Source organism: Larimichthys crocea, chromosome XX (genome assembly GCF_000972845.2).
Source record: "Larimichthys crocea isolate SSNF chromosome XX, L_crocea_2.0, whole genome shotgun sequence".
Taxonomy (NCBI): domain Eukaryota; kingdom Metazoa; phylum Chordata; class Actinopteri; family Sciaenidae; genus Larimichthys; species Larimichthys crocea.
Window position 1 is genome coordinate 135,815 of NC_040030.1, and position 22,142 is coordinate 157,956.

At 40.4% G+C, this 22,142-nt stretch overlaps 1 protein-coding gene across 1 annotated transcript; it reads left to right on the forward strand.

Annotated features, from left to right (window-relative positions):
• Nucleotides 1–10,462: 10,462 nt before the first annotated feature.
• On the forward strand, nucleotides 10,463–20,980 carry LOC104918792 (sortilin). The gene is made up of 21 exons (XM_019273134.2): nucleotides 10,463–10,977; nucleotides 11,347–11,409; nucleotides 11,547–11,623; nucleotides 11,711–11,807; nucleotides 12,180–12,347; nucleotides 12,554–12,627; nucleotides 12,868–12,914; nucleotides 13,591–13,727; nucleotides 13,814–13,897; nucleotides 14,714–14,774; nucleotides 16,806–16,958; nucleotides 17,043–17,140; nucleotides 17,230–17,329; nucleotides 17,421–17,595; nucleotides 17,678–17,871; nucleotides 19,440–19,632; nucleotides 19,714–19,827; nucleotides 19,910–20,054; nucleotides 20,129–20,235; nucleotides 20,324–20,438; nucleotides 20,537–20,980. Exons 1-21 carry the CDS (start codon nucleotides 10,723–10,725, stop codon nucleotides 20,549–20,551), a joined length of 2,472 nt encoding a protein of 823 aa, XP_019128679.2. The 5' UTR covers nucleotides 10,463–10,722; the 3' UTR covers nucleotides 20,552–20,980.
• The last annotated feature ends 1,162 nt before the right edge of the window (nucleotides 20,981–22,142 follow it).

Below are 22,142 nucleotides of genomic sequence, written 5' to 3' on the forward strand. Positions count from 1 at the left end.
TCCCAAACAGAAAAAAAAACCTGCCAGTGTCAGGCTACTCCGTCTGCCCCTGCTCAGGATGCACCTGCCTACAAAAAGGCACCAGCCACCTCTAGGCGTGTCAATAGAGGGCGTCACCTAGGAGATTCTCCCACTGAGAGGGTGTCGCCGTGGAAATGATGCCAGCAGAAGAGCGTTGTTGTGGAGAGGCCGTTGTGCTGATGTCTTTGAAATGTTCCTGGAGATATTCCTGTCATGAAGGCACAGGGTAGACAGAGCACAGCACAGTCCCGTACTGTACTTATACGTGGGATAAAGCAGTCATTGCCCCTGAGCGTTTTTTCTCTGCGAGTTGAATGGAGCGAGTGGCACTGTCCTGCTGAGTGCTCTCTATGTCTTAATCCCGCTTTCTATCAGTGGCACCACAGCGCTTTCACACAAAGAGGATTTCAGAATTAGAATGAACAGGACAGGAGACGAGCTTTGCGAAGGGAACAGCACATTTGTACAGTAACATCATCGCTGCGGTGTGTTTATCTGTCTCAGCGTGCTTCTAACTAAAAACCAAACACATACAGCACACAAAGCATTTATGGAAATGTGTTATAAGTCTGGACTTGAATGATAAATTTAGCTCCCCTCACACCAGGATGCAGGGGTTACGATTTGTTTGGCCTCCTATGCTTTGTGCAAGCCTTGCAGAAAATGTTGGGTTTCTGTCGCATAGCTGAGTAAAACCGGAGCCAAACAACATCCAATGAAATGAAAATAAACTCTGGTGCAAGCACTCCATTTCCTAAAAAAAAAAAAAAGAAGAAGAAAGTCAGAGGCCAAGGTTGAAGCCGCAATCTAACACAGCACGTATTTGTACGTTGAAGCTGCTGAGAGAAGCTTGCACCAAAGTGCCAGGCTGTTACATAATCAGAACATTTTAAAATGAGAGTCTGCAATCTTGTTTTTGACATCGGGATGTTAACTCGTTTCTTTAGTGTATGCAATGTGCTGAATTTTCTTATTTTGTGTGAAACTTTTGCAACGAGTGGAAAGGATTTCCCTCCACACATCATGTGGGCTGTCACTCTTCTCAAAGGGATCACCTCCAGGTGACTGACTGTTTGTGACAGTTGGTGAGACGTTAAGATGGAAAATCCTCTTAGCCTGCCATCCGAGGCTCTAGTAAGTTCCCCACTTACAGCTCATCATTAACACATGGTAACGGAAACCCCACACCCACACACTGAAGATAACAGATCAGGATTTTTTTTAATTTTTTTTTTTATTTTAGTATCAAGAACACACACATTTATAATCTGAATGGATTGGTGAGATGCGTGTAGACAGTTGCTGCTGTAGCACCTTAAAATCATGTCATCTATGGCATTGATTTCACGTGCGTGTCCTCAGGTTATGCACGCTTCCTCCTCTCATTCGATTACATTTACCGTAATGAACGTCATGTGCACAGTGTGGATACTCATTGAGTGGCTGAGACAAATCAGAGTCATAAGATGTAACACAAGGGTAACCATTTCTAATGTAAGAGGACTCCTTGTGTGTATGTGTGTGTGTGTTAATGACTGGCCACTAAAGACATCATCCATCAGATGATGCAAATTTACAGTAGAGTTAATTTCACGTAACACTACTTTAATACATCACAGGCCTCTTTTTAAGCATTACACTACACTATAAATTAGGACTCACGGGAAGCTTTGCAACATTCTGGACTTCTGGTCTTATACTTTTAACCTTTTTTTTTTAACATATGATCCAAAAACACAATTTTTTCTCAGAGGACTTGACAATTACAGCAACATTTGACACCCTACTTCCACAAAGCCAGAACAAAGGTAGTAGTAGTAGAACCAGTAAAACACATCAAGATCAATTAAAGTATGCAGACTGTGAAACTAGTTCTATAGCAAGAGTCTATAGGAGTAATAAAAACAGCCCTGAAACAAGAATTTAAGTTTGGTCATCACCACCTACCACCCTCCGGTTTGCATACCCTGTCAAATACACATTCACCATTAAGGTACAAAGCATGCCACTAAAGGCTGGACAAAACAGGACACCAGTGCCTGTGGTAATTAATTAAACCGAATAAATGCAAATGAAATGAATGTCTTCAAACTGGATTCTGGCACAAGGCATAATTAGCAATGCAGGAGTTCTCTTAGCTGTGCAATTAATCAAATTACTCAAACCTATTGACATGCAGTGAACCCAGGCCCCGCAGAGTGTATGGATCTGGAGCAGTTACACACTTTGCCAAGTTGGTATTCCAGCCAGAATGAGGAGTTAGAAAGTTTAACCGGGGGAGAGAAGGGTCTAATGAGGTAATGCCGTCCAGTTCTGTTAATGTTTTCGGACTAAAAGTCAGTTTGACCCGACCTCCTACTACTTCAACCACATTATCAAATCTATGTTCACTTCAACAATGAATGAAAACATGGCTAGAATATTTGCAAATAATGCCAGAGCTGATTCGAACGCATGTAAATGGATGTATCAGGAATGCCAAGCAGCAAGACAATAATGCAGGTTTCAGATTTCATAAAGGTAGATTTTTGTTTCCCCCCAAAATGAGCAACAACAAAAGCAAAAGGGATTATTGACTAAATTGGGCTCAGAAAAGGTGAACAAAACAGAACTAGACTCAGAATAGTGAAGTGCAGAGGAGGAGAGTGACTGAAACTGAGCTTAAAGACTAAATTAGCCAAACTGAATGACAAACAGGGGGATCATACACCATCATTCACCGGCTTCTTCTTTAGGTACACTTGTACAATCTAATGTGATTCAACACAACAACTCTGCAATGTCTAACTATCCATCTTTCCATCAGTGTATAATCACCTAAGACTGTTGTGTTTCTGTGATCTTACATTAAGCCTTTTTATATCCACAGACACTGCAAGCTCTCTTCTACGGAGTCTGATAGTTAAACCGCCACGTTTCTACAGTAGCACACATCTAAAACGCTGGCTCTTGATAGTGCCTTTCCTGTTTTTACAACCACTGTAGTTTCTCTTTCATAAATTGGCACTATCCAGACAGTTAGTAAGCCCGGCTTGCTGTGGTAGTCTTTTGGTTTAGTCTAGGGCTCTAATTGTTTTGGAGGCTAGACGTCACAGCACAGACCAGTAATTGTAATTTAAATTTAAAAAAATAATAAAAATCTATGAATTCTGTTTGTCAACATGCCTATTAAAAGTACAATGATATGGTACCATAGTATAAGTTCATTTCACAGTGTGTGACGTGTTACAGCAGGAAATGCACAGGTGTAGATGATAATAATTAAAGGTGGCTGAATTCCATTTGGCTGCTTTCGTTTGTAAATGTTGTCATGGCTTACTGGGACACAAGAATACAACAAAGCCATAGATAATGTTATTGGTAATATCTGTGCTTTTCCTGTCTTCTCAGAGTATCCCTATACTGATACTGTCTAATATAATATAAGAGTAAATGCGTCAGTAAAAAAAAAGGGTATTCTGTTGTTTTGTGTGTTGAATTTTACCTCCTAGTAAAAATTTGTATTTACAAGCTTGAAGCCATGTGAGCTAGTGTTCTGTCAGTGCTGTCATACACTGACATCTAGTGGATTCAATGATTTATTGCCACAAACGCCTTTATCATTTCCTGACTAAGAATGTTTTTTTAGTTGCGGTTTCCTTACTGGAGAAGGAAAATCAGAATCTGTTTCCAATTCTTTTGACAGCAACTGTGAAACACACACACACACAAAAAGTGACTACCACGTACAAGTTTAGTTCCTTTACTTATATACAAAGGTACTTGTACCACACTGCAAAAATACTATTACAAGTCGAGGTCCTGCATAGAAAATGTTACTCAAACTATTACCAGAAGAATGTACTTCAAGCACAAGATTCAAGTCCCTTAGACTGTTGTACTATTATATATTATATCATTAGATTGATCTGACTCATGCATTAATGTAAAAGCGGTACATTTTAGCGTTGTAGTTAGTTGTAGGTAAAGCTAATTTCTGACTATTTTGTCCAGAACTGCAACTTTGTATGAGCTCTTTTTACATTTTGTTCTCAAATATCTACATTTGTAACAAGTAACTAAAGCTGCAACAGTAAAGTACAGGGAGTACAGTAGTAAATGTTCATACATGACATTTCACCATCTGCTTATTCTGAGTCAGTCTTGTGCTTTCTCTCATTATTTGTCTGCTTCAGTGTTTATACAGTAGTACAATTAAAAGTGTCTCTGATGAAACCGGGAGAGTCTGAGAGTGGATGAGTAATCCGACCTTTTGTCTGCCTGTCATAGAAGAAATTAGTTTCAGGTTCAAGTCCCAGCTGTACGGCTGATTTCGCAACACTAACAGGAAGTCATGACTTAATTTTCTCTTGTAAGATCCAGCCAACGCTGAGAAAGAAATGACAGTTTTGACTCATATCTTACAATCATGTTGCCTTAAAAGTTCAGACAATTTCAAATGTGTACTTACATATCAAATGTTTCTTTTAAGAGTTAGCCCTACATCTGTGCTACAATCCTCTCAGTGAACTGTACTCGTGCCTCAGCGGGATGTTCCTTTAAAATGGCCTCAGGGGGAGTGAAATCATGATGACTGATATATGACAGACAACAGCGCTGGTATTTTGTTCTACTCATTCCTCTAAGTGGGGGGATTTTTCACGGGGAAAGTGTGGAATCTCCAGCTTGGCTCCTGATTAAACCGGAAATCCCTAAAATCTGTTTACAGAAGGGCCTCGAACAAGTTTATACAAGTTCATACAATCTTCATTACCCCAACCAGGAAAACAAAGACCCTACTGTCTTGTGGCCAAATCCCAAATATGGAAATGAAAACATGTCTGAGCTATCAATCCTCTTGGCTGTAGGCAACATGATTTTCAATTGGGGCTAACTGACAAGAACATTGCTTTACATTATCACATCCAGCAGTCGTGCCAGGAACTCCCAGAGCCAGATGTAAACCATGCCTTTAGCTACACTAGCAGTGGGTTATTAGGGAAAGCAATGTTGGTTTTGCAAGTCAGAAATATCTCAACAATTATTGGATGGATTGCTATAAATAAAGATAAATAAAGTGACTTTTGCGGTTTTAGGTGAAATATCTCAACAACTATTGGACATATTGTCGTTAAATATTGTTCAGACATTCATGTTTGCCTCAGGACGAAATGAATTTCTATGAATTCATCTTTTCTTGATCAAGATGTGGTGCCTATGTTACCAACAATGCAACTAGACTGCCAATGTCAGAGTTTCGGTGTGTTGTGCTTGTGGCTTTCAATGTAACCTCAAGCTTCTGGCAACAAACAGAAATGAGAAGCAGGATCCAGATATCTGGCTCACTCAAATCACTTCTTTTTAACTCCACACCCAGATATTTGTCATTTTTGAGACTAGTCTTAATACGCACCAGACTCTTACTCAGAGCAAAGGCGACATTTAAGCACCAGACTCTTACTCAGAGCAAAGGCGACATTTTAGCAGTAGGATTAATAACAATATGTCATCAGGTCAAAATGTCAACTGGTCACCAGAGTATGTTTGCATTTCAACTAATAGCCTACATGCCGGGTATTTGATATATTTTTAGATATATATTTAGGGCAGAAATATGCATAAATATGTTTTCATCGGTGTATAATCACCCAAGAATAGAGTCACGTCATGTTGTACTCAAGCTGCAACATCCGTGGATGTGAACAGAGGCCAATGCAGAAACGGCCACTCGAAGCTGGCTACAGAACGAGTCAGTCTCCATAAGTCCCCATGTTCAAATGTCCAACTGCACAGCAGAAATAAACATGTTTATCGCATATTTTTAAGCTTCAAAACAGAAGCTGAAAGTTTATGCCATTGTTGATTTGGGTAGTTGACATCTGTTCTCTATACTGTCCTTGAACGCCTCTTAATCCTCAACACTGCACCTTTAAAAAGTGACTTTTTATGGACCCAACCTATAAGTAAATGTTTAATATGGCTGGCTGTGCATTAAACAGGAAAATCCACAGGAAATATAAATGAATAAATATAATGCACACAAAAAAATATGAACAAATATTAAAAATATGTCAGGCTTATGTAACTATTTGAGTATGCAATTAGCCTATGGAAACCCTCGGTGTGTGCACAGATTCAGGAAATAGCTGCTTATAAGGTGATGTCACGTTTACGCATTATAATTCAGCTCACTGTTGCGCACACACACAGACACAGACACACAGAGGCAGGCAGGCAGCAGCTGTGTGGTTTACGGCTTCAGTGGGATGAAGACTTTCTAAACCAGTACGAGGAGGAAACTAATTACTTACAGAGAAACATCAGCGAGGCTCGGAGGTGGTTTGTCGCTGGAAACGAGACTTCAACCTCCGCGGATACTAAAGAGAAATACATCGGATTTAAGTGGAATCGGTGAGTTAAACACCGTGCATTTGTTTTTATCGCTTGTTATATAATAACCAGCCAATTATTTTAGTTTTTTAAAGCTTATTCTCGCCGTGTGGTCTCTTGTTTGGTCGTTTTTAAAGCCATGTGCTCTGACGCTGTTTGAGCTGATTCCCTGCAGGATCGTTTCTTCAAACGCATGTGTGCCATGTTTTAAGTTTTAAGTCTTTAACAACACAGAAAAAAAATGCAAAACATATAATAGGCTACAGAAAATAGAAACGACCATTGTGATCGGTGACTTTCATTGTGGAAGAGGAAGAGTGTCTTCAAATGGAGATAGTCGTGTAGGCTTCATCTTTGCTGAAGATTTGAAGGAGTCTTGCATCAAAATTCAAACGTCAAATAAGCTCTTGTTTGATTGTTTTTTTGCGATAATCGATAATCGATTAGACAATGCACCAACAGCTCCGTCCTTCCTGTTCATGCGCTGTGTAACCGTGTAGCTTCCTTGTACACACTCTGTATTAATTAACACTGAATCCAACAACCACATTCATGCGGTGAAATAATTAATCCAACATGAAGATGTGGGACAGATGTTTAAAACTGTCACCTGGAGGTAAATCTGACTATGTGAGGTTAAATCTAACTCTACAACTTGATGGATTTTAGTTTAGTTAAACTATAGTTAAGCCCCACAGTCTATTTAGGGTTTGAAACACACAGATCTTTAAAAAATCACCATAAAACACCAACATCACAAACCCTAACTACAAATAATCTTTAAAACCGATCACTCTTTTGCAGCCAATTGTTGCTTTTGAAGCGGGAATCTGACTAAATGAGTTTAAAGTTTAACTATTCATCTAACTAGAGTTAAATCTGACTGTCTACAGTTCATTTTAAGCATCTTTTATCCGAGCTTAAACCAAACTTTTGTATCTATCTGTAGTTAAATGTAACTATTCATCAAACTAGAGGTATACTAAAACTGAAACTTAAGTAAATCACCTTAAAACTATCCTGACGAGTCCTAAATAACCTTTAAAACGGATCACTTTCTTTTGCAGACAGTTGTCCTTTAACCTCAAGAGTTAAATCTGACTATATGACCAGAGTTATATTGAACTATTTATCAAAGTAGAGTTAAATCTGACTGTCTATCTAAACATGTCATCTCTAAAAATAACCTTTTTAAAACTGATCCATGTTCGTCATCTCTAAAAATAACCTTTTTAAAACTGATCCATGTTCTTCTTCTTTTGCAGCCTGTTGTCCTTTGACCTCGGGAACCATGGTGGCAGCAGTCCTTAAACTGTATTTTATTGGAACGGCGTTGAGCGTCCTTGCAGTCCTCTTTGAAATAGTGGACTCCTTTGGTGGTCTGATGTTTGTACAGGTGGACCGTAACTACATTCGGGAACTGGAACAACAGGAAAAGACACGGACATCGGTTTGCCCGTGCGAACACCAGAGAGGATCGTCTGTGACTAAAAACGTCGGCTCATGAGGGGAGACATGCTGGGTCACGATTTATGGAAGAGGAGAAAAAAAAAGAAAGAAAGATGGCAGCTGGGCAGACATGCCGAATACTGTGGCAATGGATCAACAGACTGTGAGATTAATTGTACTGTTTCCATTCCTAAATGGACCCGACTAGTTTGCCGCACTGTGTACCATCTGCTGTCAAACACTGTAGCTGCTAGTCTGTGTTAGAGCATCTATAGATCTGAACAGAAATGTTACAGGACTGCACTACTGATCAATAATTTGCACTAAAACTGAGCATTCAATGTGTGTAATTTTGATTTTGCTTTTTTTAAAATAAAAGGATTCATGTTCCAATGAATAAATCTACTTCAGCCTCTTCCCATTAAGCGAAGCTGCCTGTTGCGGGGAAGTTTACAGCCGGGCTGACTCATTAAATGTTACATGAAATCACAATCATTCCAGCAATGATTCAGGAACTTGAAGGTCGATTCATTGGAGCTTCACATTGTTGCACAAGTGCTCTTCGGAATATTTTAACCTTTTTATGTCTTCAAATACTGACCTGAAAGGAACTTCACTTTAAAACATACAGTAAAAACAAGGTTAAGACATGATCCTTTCACAACAAACTTGTCAAGTCGTGTCAGGTTTATTTTGTATTTGCCAGATTTCACATTTGATACGTCAAAAAGATTAAGAAATACCCGAGACGGGTTCCAACACAGCCCAATGTCTCCGGGAGACAGACACCCATCTCTCTCTTCAGATGAGTGGCTGTTAGCGACCTCAGGCTCTGTGGAGCAATCTAACTTCATTTTAGATAATTGTTTTGGTTTGGTTAGCGTGGTTCTGTCTCATTTTTCTCATCAGACGCACATATTTTTCTTTCTCGTAAGCTGGTGAAATGGCAAAAGGGTAAGCAAACTGCACGCCAGGTAGAGGTGTGCAAACGAAACCTGAACAAAATCTTCCTTGCGGGCCTATGAATCATTATTTACTCAAGAGGGTTGGAGCTGCTTTGACTGCTGACTGAAAGCACCAACATGTACTCTTGTTGTTTCAGTACAGTTTAAACCAACAATGTGATTCGTAATTTCCCCTTTTATTATCACATGCAACGTGGCACAGATGATTGCCTAAAGTTGCTTCATATCTGCTCGTCGTAGAAAAAGCAACATGTTCTTTCCGAAACTGACAAAATCACGCCATTGTTGGCGTCTTTCGCAACAGTCCTCGTGCTTGCTTTTGCTGTTTTCTTTATGTTGGTTAATTTGTTGTTAATAAATGACTTTATTATTTAGTAAGTGTCCTGTTTTGGTCCCCAGTCTAAAAGCTGGGTTGTTTAAGGACATGCAAAAGGGTTTTCTGATCCAAAGCCTCTATTGGCAGGATTACCTATTACCTATGAGATCCATGGAAAATATTTCATAAGAAACCAGAAACCTGTTACAAACTGAGGGTATTATGGGTAAGTGTAGGATTATTTGAGTTTGACCCACATCTCTTTAAGGGCTTTGGGTTTTAGAGCCTGTTTTGGAGTTCTGCCTCCCAAACAAACAAGCTCTTTATGCCGTCCCCAGTAGACTTTCTAAAAAGTCTTTGTGCTTTGTTCCGTCGTCTCTCTTTCCCCTATGAGTTAAATGCTTACTATGAATCTTTTTCATAATCAAAGGTCACAGTTGTAAGATTTGCACGTACCCACAGACCAACACAGTCAGAGATGAGTCATAATCAGACCATAATGTTAATGCTTTTACCTAAGTCCTTAAAAAAAGTAGCACTTTTCTACTCTGCTCTCTTCTTATTTTATGTGTGGTTCCTTTGATTCTAACCAACACGAAACCAACATAACAAAGAGGCTGCTTAAATGCTCTTGTCTTTAAGATTTGGATGGATTATTTCACAAATGAAACACTTAAGATTAAAATGAGCTGAAAGACAAAAACATAAATGTGGTGTGAGGCTCTTCCTCTTCCTCCTAGACATTTATAAAACGAGTTAACATCTCTTATACAACTTATTACTGTATTATGGCACACGTTTCTGAACTAATAAAGACATGGAATCGTCATGCGGTTTCATGTAGTAAGCATAAATGCATAAAACTGTCACAGTTGATCAGCCTGTGGCAAAACATCATCCGTGACTCAGCTCATGTCTCCTGCGTCCTCTTGTGACTAAGTGGGAAGTGGCTATACAATCATGTAGCATATTTGTTTTTCTTCTTCCATGGACAGAGGTGAAAGATATCCCAACTGCACTGCAGGAAAAATAACCATATTTTTTATCCGTGCGTAAAAGCGCAAACACTTGGCGCTTGGGTACCTGACTTACAGCAAGACTGTCACTCAGGTGGAAGCATTATTGGTGAATACGTGACGTCCTCTTGCGTTCAGCTTTGCCTACTACAAATCAAACAAGAAAAAAGCATGCTGGTATGCTGCATTCACGCCTCCTTCTATTACCAAATCTTTCTCAATTTCGGCTATTACGCTTTTTTCCCCCCTGTCTTTCGAAATTCCAATACTTTTAACAACTTCAAACGCATCACTAATTAAGCTTCCTCTTAAGCTTTCTCTTTCTTGCATTGGTTGCAAATGACTCCATCAAACACACTTGAAATGTAGATCCTCCCAGCAGCTCAGGTCACCTGGATGCGGGCAGAAACACCTGCTGGCGCAGGACGCACCACCTCACACAGCACTTTTTATGTTAATGACCCGTCCATGCACGTCCCACCCACGACTTGCCTTTACAGCGCAAAACTATTAACAGTCAGTATAGGCAGGCATTTCGGTCACTGGTACTTTTTTTGTGAGGTTCCCTTATTTTTACGCATCGGATATGATCTGGAGACTCGTGGTTTTGGTCGGGGTGTACCTTCTCCTGGGTGCTGAAGGTAGAACCCGCGATGGGAGAACGCTGACTTTCCACCGGACTCAGCAGGATGAGAGCCAGGGCCAAGGGCGCGCACGCCCCAGGAGGGATATCAGCGGCTCCTCCGGCACCCTCAGGCCTTCTCACGGTCCTCCTTTCACCTCCTGTCGGATCCCCCTCACTCCAACCGAGCACAAGGTTCTGGATGACAATACACATGAGGTGAGGTGTGTTACATGAGTAATGGCCATCAAATGAGTCATGCAATCTTTGGAATCTTTTATTAAACATAAAAAGAATGAAAAGAATTTTAGATGAGCATAAAAAAAACTTTGCAAAGGAAAAGAAGTGATGTTCTTTTCTGCTTTATCTGACTTTTTGCATTATTTTAGAATATGCAAGAAGATAATTCATAAAACAAAATAAAATTTCATGATTTATGACACGAAAAAACATAATTTTAAGCATGATTATGACACTACATGACATTTGCAAAGTGATGACCATCATATTTATCATTTAAACTCATTTTTAGAGCAGGAAGCGGTAAAGTGCTGTCATAAGCGAGTCTCTCTTCTCTCTTTCATATAGACAGGGTTTAACGGCGATGACGGCTCTTATGTGATTCTCACGTGGGTGGGCGATGGTACAGGAGTGAGTATCTTCATATTACTGCAGCATCACACCTGTTGAAGCCCCCCTGTCACGCTCACAAACTGAAATGATAACTCACATGGACCTTCATAATTGGGTTTCATAATAGTGCCATGTTAACATTCCAACCATAACAGGTCGTCCTGGTGCTGTCAACATTCAGTGCCCCAATAGATACTTTCCTCGAAGGAGGCTCGTCACGACTTTATCGGAGGTGAGTTGGTTACAGGGAAATACAGCAGTACAGCCAACCCTCCCAACATATGGTTAAAAAAAAAAAATTCTTTCCTTGTCTCATCAGCACGGATTATGGAAAATCCTTCCATGACATTTCCCAACGGATCAACAACACCTTCATAAAGGAGGAGTTTGGAGTAAGCGTTGGACCAGGGAGCTCTGTAAGTGAGAGTTTCAGTTGGGGAACTGTGTTGTGTGTTCCCACAACGCGGTGGAGTGTGTGATGTTACTTCACAAAAGTGTGAAAACGACTGACAATTTTTTTGCTGCTGTGATCATAAAAGTTGTAGCTGACATTCTTTTTTTTCCTCCGTCTTCTTTTTTTCAGCTCTTTGCTTCATCATTTCTACTCAGTCATGAATTTAGGGATATTTGTGAGGTTTGATTTAGGTTGAGAGCAGTGTTAGAAAATCTAAAAAGATATTTTTTCTGACCTTTTACTCTTTAAGTAATAATAATTTCCTTCTTGTAAACTTCATCATCCCCACCAACTTTACATCTCAGGTCTGCTTTCAATGGATTTCAATTGACAGGTGATATTGACAGCAGATGTACCCGTGCTGGACAACCGAGGCGGCATCATCTTCACCTCCACGGATGCCGGCGCGACCTTTAAGTTCATCCAGCTGCCCTTCCACCTGGCTCAGCCAATCACGTACCACTTCCTCAACCCCGATTACCTCGTGGCTCTCAGCATCGATGTGAGTCACACGGCGGCGGCGGCCAACCACTTTCTTTTCTCTTTCTTCTTCGTTTCTTTGATTCTCGGGGTCAAGGTGGTCTCCCTTGCTGTGTGTTAATATCCTGGTTTAAAACAAGTGTTAGCAGTACACACACACACACACACAGATCAAGCACACACCTTAAAGTAAAGGTAAACATTCCTCTGTTTCTTCCTCACTTGCAGGGCGGCCTTTGGCTCTCACTGGACTTTGGCGCTAAGTGGACAAAAGTTCATGATGGAGTGCATTCTTTCTCGTGGTGAGAATGAACAGGATACAAAACCATGCACAAAAATCCCAGTGTGCCGAAATGAAAGCGTGAAACACATTTTTTGTAAAGCTGTAGGCCAAATCTGCGTCATGAAGCATCATTACAGCTTTGCTTAAATTTTTCGTTTCACAGTAATTCATATAAATGCAAGTTATCTGTAAAAATATGGAAGTTGTTGTGACATTTGTGTTTTTTGTAACATGTTGTTTTACTTCCTCTTTCCATCAGGGGGGCTGGTATCAATTTGTTCTTCAGCTGCAGTCGAGTAGACACATGTAAGAAGCTGTAAGAAACCCACTTTCATGACACCAAAGAGCTTTAAAAAATATGATCGGAAGGACTTATTTAAACACAAACCTCAAATCCCAGACAGACTGTAACAGTCTATGATATAGTTTTGTTGTCTGGTTCAATGTTTTTCTTTTATAAAGCATGTTAAATTAAATTAAATTTATCACTTCAGGTCTTTATTACCCCATAAGGGGAAACACTTTCTGCTGTAAAGCGTCATACTCTTGCCAGTTTATGCTATAACTGTAACTGACGCATGGAGTAAATGAAGATTTGAGCTTTTGTCCCAGAGGAAATGATGTCAGACTTTTTAAGATAACAGATTTATCTTTTAGTCAGCTAAAAAAAATGCGTCTGACAATCAATAAAAAAAGGTCAGGACAGATTCAAGGATAGAGTCGGCAACTTCCTGGCCTCACATCAAAGCTCACTTTCTCAAAATAAGATGTTATATCCAAAGCCTGAAATCCCATTTTGTTCAGGATATGACTCTGTCTATTGTTTATCCAGATGAGGAAAAACTTCCCCCTCAAAAATGTACCACGGTACTCTCCAAAGCTTCCTGTGTCACAGCATTTGAATATGGGAAAGTGAAAGCAGCCAGATCTTTGTGTTTTTTAAATCATTAACTTGTGTTATGGCTCCCTCTCGTCGCTGTAGTTGAGGCGGATGAGAGGGGGGATTTGGTGCTGAAGAGGACGAAGGACCTGGGGATGACTTTCACCATAATCCACGAGGACATCTTCAGCTTTGGCTACATCGGAGCCTTCCTCTTCTTTTCTGTGATGGAGGACTCGGTGAGATTAACACCAGACATATTAGTATCTAGAGAACATACTCATAAGTAAAGTCACGTAAACGTGATGCATTATTTGGCTTCCAGAGATCCCCTCGTGTCATGTATTTCTCATCAGACCAAGGAGACACCTTCAGTCAAGCGCTGCTCCCGTCTGCCTCCACTGAGCAGGTGAGAAGGAGATTCAAATACTAATGAAAAAGAGAATTTCTTGTTTTTGATTTCTGATTTTGGTCATTTTGTCCATCATTTTTATTAGTTATGATCACAAAAATAGGACCAAAGTTGTAATCTTTTGACTTTTTTTAAATGGCCACTATCGTTACCTCATTTAACTCGAAGTTGAAATCAGGCACACATCTGTTAACAGCTCATAAGAGAGCTTGGCATCAATCCACAATGTGCTTTAGATGTCGATGACGTACATTATTATTATTATTAGTATGAAGAACTGTCAAATACTAACAGTCAGACTCTTTTTATTGTTCACACTCTCCTTTTTAATTAGATCATTCTTGATTTTAGTAAAATAATTTCTCAATTTTAGATGTTAAGTTCGATAATTCAAACGATACCCAGATGTTCATAATTATCACGCGTCTGTAACAGTTTAAGTTGGGAAAGTTTTCAACTCTTCCATCAAGTACTTGACTTTAACACGTTTTCTGTTGTTCGGACGTTAGAGAGGTCGGTTTCTTAAGAAAAAAAAACATGGCAACATTTCCTTTTTCGACACAAACTGAGCACACACATCTGTTCTGTTGAAACACACACACACACACACACACACACACTTACACACCCACTGTCTTGTTGACAGCACAAACACACACACTCTCTCTCACGGCGATTAGACATGGTTTACGATAGCGACTAAATTAGTCATCACAAAGCTGTTTTTTATATTTATAGCGATTCTAGAGTTTCTCACCCACATGTGTTCACTATGATATTTGTGTGTGTGTGTGTGTGTGTGGGTGTTTGCAGTTCTACTCCATCCTGGATGGGGATGAAGACATGCTCTTCATGCATGTGGATAACCCCGGAGGTAACGGACAAAGCAACATGCCATGTACAAACCTACTACATGACACATATTTGCATATTATACGCTCATGTCGTGAGGACGACGTAGCAGAATTTATACCTCTCTCAGCCTCTTTTGTTGTAATGGAAAAGCTTAACGGTGAAGGTCGGACTGGTTTCACAAGTTCTTGGCATTGCTGACAAATCATTCCATCATACTGACTGTGTGTATGTGCATGCAAGACCAACTGCCTGGCCTTTGTTCGTTTCTTTCTCTTTCTCCCTCTCTCTCTTTCACCTTTAATGTGTCCCTTCTCATTCAGCCTCTCTTTCTCCTTCACATGTATTTCTGTTTCACATTCTTATTATTTCTCCTTTTTTTTTTTTTCCCGGCATGTGCTCCAGTTAATGCTTGTGTGGGTTAGCTGATGGGACTTTTGTACTGCAGCGATAAATAGGGGAGATATGGGGGTAGAGGGGCTTTATCTTTTGTTGGCTGCAGGGAGGGAGATTTAGTTTACACTGCAAAAGCTGACAAACATATCTTGGGATCAGGGTGTAACACAAACGCACACACACACACACACACACACACACATATACACACTGGAAACGTAAACCACATCCATCACGTCTCTCTCACCTGAGCTTGTCCTTCATGGCTTTAGCTGACACGTGTTTGAGCTTCACACAGTTTGAAATATGATTGATGATGACTTGTTGGTATCGCGCTGATGTTGAAAGGTTTGCGTCAGCTGTTCCCAGGTGCTGATTCTCACAACATTAACATCAACATCCTTATTCAAATCAGAGATAATCATCATCGAGAGCTTCTACTTGTGCCGGTGGGGTCGGGTTTGTTCTGATTAGAAATCTTCTTGATGACGAAGATTGCAGAACTTTCACTTCCGCTTTCAGTAGTTTTGCTTTCTCGAATAAAAGTAAGAAAAACATAAGTAACAACGTCCTCTTTACAGCAGGAAGTTATGTGGTTTAGATGTCGGTGTGGTTTCGTCTTTTTGAACTTTGGTAGCATCGCAGCTCTTTAATAACGTGGTAACAGTGTATTAATAAAGAGGTAATAACAATGTAATAACTTGTAAATTACTAAAATAGTAACCAGGTATTAGTTTTCTCATGATAGCTTCAAAAGCACATGAAAATTCTTGGTAGTCAAAGTTGCTTATTACTATATTATAATGCTGATATCTTCCCTTTTACTCCAAAGTCTATGTTTAATGCTGTGACTTGGAAACATTTGTGGTGGTTTCTGTGTAATAACCATGAATCAGGGCTGCAACATGCTAAACTACCTGCTGTAATATTACGTACGGTGAGCAAAAAGAGAATGAAAAATAGAAAAGCAAACAATTTGAGTAATATAAATAGGTCATGTGACGATCAGTGGAATTTAAATGTGTCATTGGTTACATAAACCCACTGTCTTTATGGAGTAGTCATGGGGAGTAGGTCATCTGTTTTTTTTTTTTTTTGTAATGGCATTTTATTTGCTGCAAGATCTTTAGGGAGGCAAAATGTCCAAGATAGAGAGTAAAACTTTCTAACTTGCTACTTCCCTGCAGACCAGAACAGACACATCCCCCCCAAGCAGCATAGCCGAGTGTCAGTTTGTTTAAACTTTGAGTGGAAAAAGAGCAAATCCAGTTCTTCTCCAAGTCTCTCCAGGTCCGGGAACTGGCTGAGGACGATTGTGTTTTCTCAGACATTCAGCCACATGTGTTTTCAATTATTTCAGCTTTTAAACTCTTTTTTTCCCAGCGTTGTTTCACATGGTTTGTATTGCCCCTGTCTTGGATTACAACCTTTAAACAGAAGAAAAACACAGAGATGAAAATACAGAAGAAAAAATACAGAGGACATTCTTCCAACCATCTTGGAAGTGATGCCAGAATATAGATCCATTGTCTGGCTCACATGCCAGCCAGTTTGCCCTCTCTTTGGAGATATGCCTAACTTTGGCACAGCAACCTTGTGTCTCACTGTAGCAAGACTAAAATACTTCTTTGTTTCTTTCCATTGTAATCCACCACAGACACCTTCTTCGGGACCATGTACACGTCAGATGACCGCGGCATCTTGTTCTCCAAATCACTGGAGCGCCACCTGTTTGATGGGCAGAGGAAGAGCGATTTCACCAACATAACCTCACTGAGAGGAGTCTACCTCACTAACAAACTAGACGAAGGTAGGGTGGGGTCTGCAAACCTGCGTGTCTCGCCGTCTAACTCCTGTACAACAGCAGAATACTGAACAACGTTTTATGTCGCAGATGGCCGTATAAGATCCGTCATCTCCTTCAACAGAGGAGGCACTTGGAGACAACTTAACAAACCCGAGAATGTGGAGTGTGGAGACCAAGTCCAGAAAGTATATTATATGTAAAATAAAAACCTTATATTAACATTATTTTAAACATGTAAGTCACTAAAACATTTTGTATGTGTGTTTTCCATCAGTGCAACCTTCATATCCACGGAGAGCACAGTCGCAACAACCGCATCGTTCCCATGTTGGCTCTGTCTGAGCCGACAGCTATCGGTCTGGTTATTGCCCATGGTAATTAAACACGCAGCTGTATTTATTTTGAATTTTTTAAATTTTCATTACCTTTTTATACATATATAGTGTAATCCTTTGTCTCCTCCAGGTACTGTGGGTGACTCCCTGTCATCGTCACAGCACCCAGATGTGTTTGTCTCCTCAGACGGGGGTTATAACTGGAGGGGGACACTGAGGGGTCCTCACCACTACAGCATATTGGACTCTGGGGGTCTTATTGTAGCCGTGGAGGCCCAGCATGAAAAACAAGTCAAGACTATCAAGTACTGAGCAGAGATTTTGTAATGATTTGGTGAAGGAGGGTATTATGTTTGTGCTCTAAATTATACCATTTCCCGTCATCAGGTTTTCCACAGATGAGGGCAGGTGCTGGAAGTCCTACAACTTCACAGAGCAGCCCTTCTTCTTCGCAGGCCTGGCATCTGAGCCGGGGACCAAGGCCATGAACGTCAGTGTGTGGGGCTTCAGACCTGAGGACGACAGCCAGCCCATGTGGGTGGCTGTAACCATTGATTTTCAGAGCCTCATTACAAAAGAGTGTGAGTCAAGATGCCGTCTAACACTATTAACTACTCTTTTCTTTGCCTTTATATGACGTAACACCTGATGCATCAAGTTCCCCCAGGAGAGGTGGAGCCTTATGGTAGTTTCCTCCTATCGAAACTAAACAACCTACGACATGGGACTTTCCGTAACTTCAAAGACGCTATGCTATGACTTTGTTCCTCTTTTATTTATATCTTACAAACTGGCGCACACAAAGATAAGGCAGTCAGCCAAAAAGACATATAGTGCTTCAAAGCAGCTCATGTTTTGCTGTGACTTTTCCACCTGTGTCGTGGTCTTTCAGTTTTCTGTAATCATTCCCATTTAAAGGCCTTGACAACAACACAAAATGTCAAAGTTAGAACAGTTCTCATGCATAAGATTTCTGAACAGTTTTGAGTTTGTGTGGGTGGCCGTGATCAGAACAGTGTTGATTTTGAAGGGGGTGTTAGAGTTTCTGTGGAATTGAGAACAACATTCAGTGTGATACTAAAGGTGATTTGTGGTGCATTCAAGCACAATAAATTACACTTGTTTCACAAACAAGTTTTAGAAACAGCTGTAAGTGATTTTCTCCCTATAAAAACTGATTTTTAGAACCCCAGCGGGTAATCTTTACTCCCGGAACAATGTTTTTGTGCATCATTATACCTCTGTTTCCTCTTACTTTTATCATTTTAACATTTTAGTCTTCACAACCAAAACAAAACCTACGTTTTGTCTTCATTATCTAGAATCTATTTTTAGCTTGTCGTCTCATCTTCGTCATGAAAAAAAGGTTGCTGATGACCTTTCTGCAGCATAGTTACTTTTGAAAAGCTTGTGATGCCTTCAGTGCACCAGTCAGGATTTAACATTTGAATCCAAATTTAATAATAGCTGGTGGCGTTTGACTGTTCAAAGGTCCAGTGTGTAGGATTTAGTGGCACCTAGTGGTAGGGATGGGAATCGAGAACCGGTTCTTGTTGAGAACCGGTTTTAAGACAACAAAAACACAATGATTCTCTGATAATCATGTGATTATACACTTATGAAAACATACTGAATATATTGATAATATTATATTCCATTGCCGGGGAAGACCAGGACACGCTGGAGGGACTATGTCTCTCGGCTGGCCTGGGAACGTCTTGGGGTTTCCCAGGAAAAGCTGGACGAAGTGGCCAGGGAGAGGGAAGTTTGGGCTTCCCTGCTGAAGCTGCTGCCCCCACGACCCAACCTCGGATAAGCGGGAGAAGACGGACGGATATTCCATTCCTGCCAATAAATACTCCTGAATCTTACACACTGGACCTTTAAACTAAGGTTATAGAGTAATACTATAGTAGGAGTAGGAGTAGTAGGATTTGAAGCCAGGGCCTTTAATATAATTTTCTCCTCAGTTTTGCTGTGTAACAGCAGATCGCTGTCTTTGCAGGTTTTAAAGCGAAATGGTTATTGTTGCTGTTTTGTGTTTGCTGTACTTATCTGGATTTGTTATCGTCACTTGAGCAGGGCTGAAATGTATCTCCAGGAAGAGTTCAGTCACATTGACTTCGATACATTCTTTTTAAATTATCAGGTACGGCCAAAGACTATGAGGAGTGGTTGGCACATTCCACAGACGAAGCGGACTCGGAGAGGAACGGCTGCGTCTTGGGTGTCAAGGAGACTTACAGGAGGCTGAAGAGACAGTCTGTGTGCAGAAATGGGCGAAGCTTTGTGGTGAGCAAGAAGCAGCGCCCCTGCCTGTGCATCAGAGAAGATTACATATGGTACGTAAAATCAAGCCTCTCAAATCAGAACCTGTTTTGGTTGGCACGGAGAATGTTTCATTGTGTAGCTCTTCTCAACAGTGACTACGGTTACTACCGTCACGTGAACACCTCAGAGTGTGTGAGACAATCCAACACAAACAAAACCTTGGAGCTCTGCCTGAATGGAGAGGAGGATGAGCTTCTGACAGCAGGGTAACATATTAGTCATTCCTTGATTTAAAATGAAGACACACACCTGCTGTACATACTCACACACTTCTAAATATGTTTGCAGGTACCGTAAGGTCCCGAGTGACAGGTGTGAGGGGGGATTCACTCCTCAGCTCATAGACCAGACGGTCATCAGGCCCTGTGGGGTAAAAACCAGCCCTGCTCCACCTGCCAAGTCCTCATCTCCAGTTACACACTTTGACACACCGGTTAGTAGATTTGTAATATGTGTTCACCTTCACTCGTTCATGTGATATAACAGCCGTTGCATGTATTTTTCCAGCGAGAGAGGCTGGTGTTGATCCTGGTGTGTGCAGTGGCAGCAGTGGTCGTCCTGATAGCTGTCATTTCTGCCATCTTTGCTGTCAGGAGGGTGGTTTACCCAAACAGGTGAGATAGATACACATTTGTGCAGCATGTACTTCTTCATCCAGACAATATTAACTCACCACTGTTGGTTTATTGTTGCCCTCTACAGGACACCAGTGTACCGTTTCTCCAACCTCCGGATTCAGGATGAAAATGGCATCACAGCTGATCTCGAAAGCGCCACCAGCAGCAACGGCACGGCCTGCCAGCAGGACTCTGACGACGTAAAGATTTTTGTATTGATATGAGCTTGAATCTTTCAGATGGTGCAATTTTTTTTTTACATGCACACTTACACGTATTTGTCTTCTTCTTTTGACAGGATCTTATTGAATGACACATGGCACATTTTAATCAGATGGATGTAATAAATATTAAAGCAGCTGGGCTGGATAAAGACTGCCAACGGCATTTCAATGGACTTATCCCTGATGATTTGACGGGAGCACCCTGAACGAGAAGCATGAACTTGTCTTAATTTATTGAGCTTACTTTATTTCATAGCTTTACTTTGCTTACTCTTTTGATTTGTACAGTATTTTTTAATGTGTATTTTTATTTCAGTCTGTGTTGCACCACCTTTTTAAATTCTTTTCAATGTGAAAACAAACAAAAAAAGACAATCCTGAAAATGTGCATTTGTATAAAAAGACAAAAAACAAAACAAAAAAACATATCATTATGTTCTCTTTATACTGTGTATGTTAGAGTTTAAAATGTGTCATAATAAGGTTTAATGCGCAATAAACTTTTCAAATCTTCTGTCCACCGGAGGACGATGGTGGCGCTGTGACGTCTCACAGCTGTTTCGACGTGAACAGGCGGAAGTTGGTGGCTCGAAACAAAGATAGATTATTAACACGATGTCTCACTCACTCACGGAAAAAAAAACTACCAATACTCTTCAGTATAGAAGTAAGGTGTAGTGTAGTTTTAAATTTAAAACCCATGTTTGTGTTGGAGAACTTCAAAATTATTACATTTTTGGGACCACCAGTTTTGAACTACAATTCCCTATATTTAAATTAAATGCAAATTGTTGTGGAGAAATTGCTGAAGTCAAAGGTCAATGGTGAAGTCAGGAGGGAAGAAAGTGTTCAGGAGCCTCTGATGTCTTATGCTGTATTATTTATTGACGCTTGGCCAAGGAGAACTAGAGACACTCTCAAAGTACACCTGAAGTGCTTGGGTCGGTCTCGCATTCTGATGAACTCATGCTGGTGGTCACACTTTAAACCCTCATAGATGACGCCACAAATACTTTACGCCCCAAATAGTCAAAGGGAATGCATTTACCCATGTTCGTGTTCACCTTCAACACATTCTAGTCTGGAGAAACTGTTGTCTGTTCATGCTAATGGAATGTCAACAGTTATCTATCTATTATGTCTAGGAATGCAGCAAAAGGCCTCTTCGACCCTGGCCACCACAGTGTTGAGATATGGTGGCACCTAGTCAAAGACAAACAATTAATACTGCAGAGGACCACAAGTAACCTAAGGATAGAAAATTCCATAACACAAATAAATACAGTTTAATAAATATAAATCTAAGGTGTACATATATAAGCGATATCACACGGGAAGGGAGTGACGTTACACTGAATATCGGCACGGCTGTGATTTGGCCTCATTGATTTGACTCCGCCGATACAAATAGTTCCACAACTGGACTGGGACTGCGCTGTTGCCAAGCAACACGCCAACATTTACCTAAACAGTAGCGTGCTATTTTTTTTATTTTTATTCATACGTCTACGTTGTTTTGGCTTTCTTCAATTTATCTTCTGTTGTGGAGGTTTGTGCTGAAGTAGAAAGGCTTCTTTACTTCCCTTTATCCTCCTGTGACAATTCATAGTTGGAATCATTTTAGGAAAATGTTTCATCTTCGTGATAATTTAAGCTATCTTTATAAATTAATTAATGTTA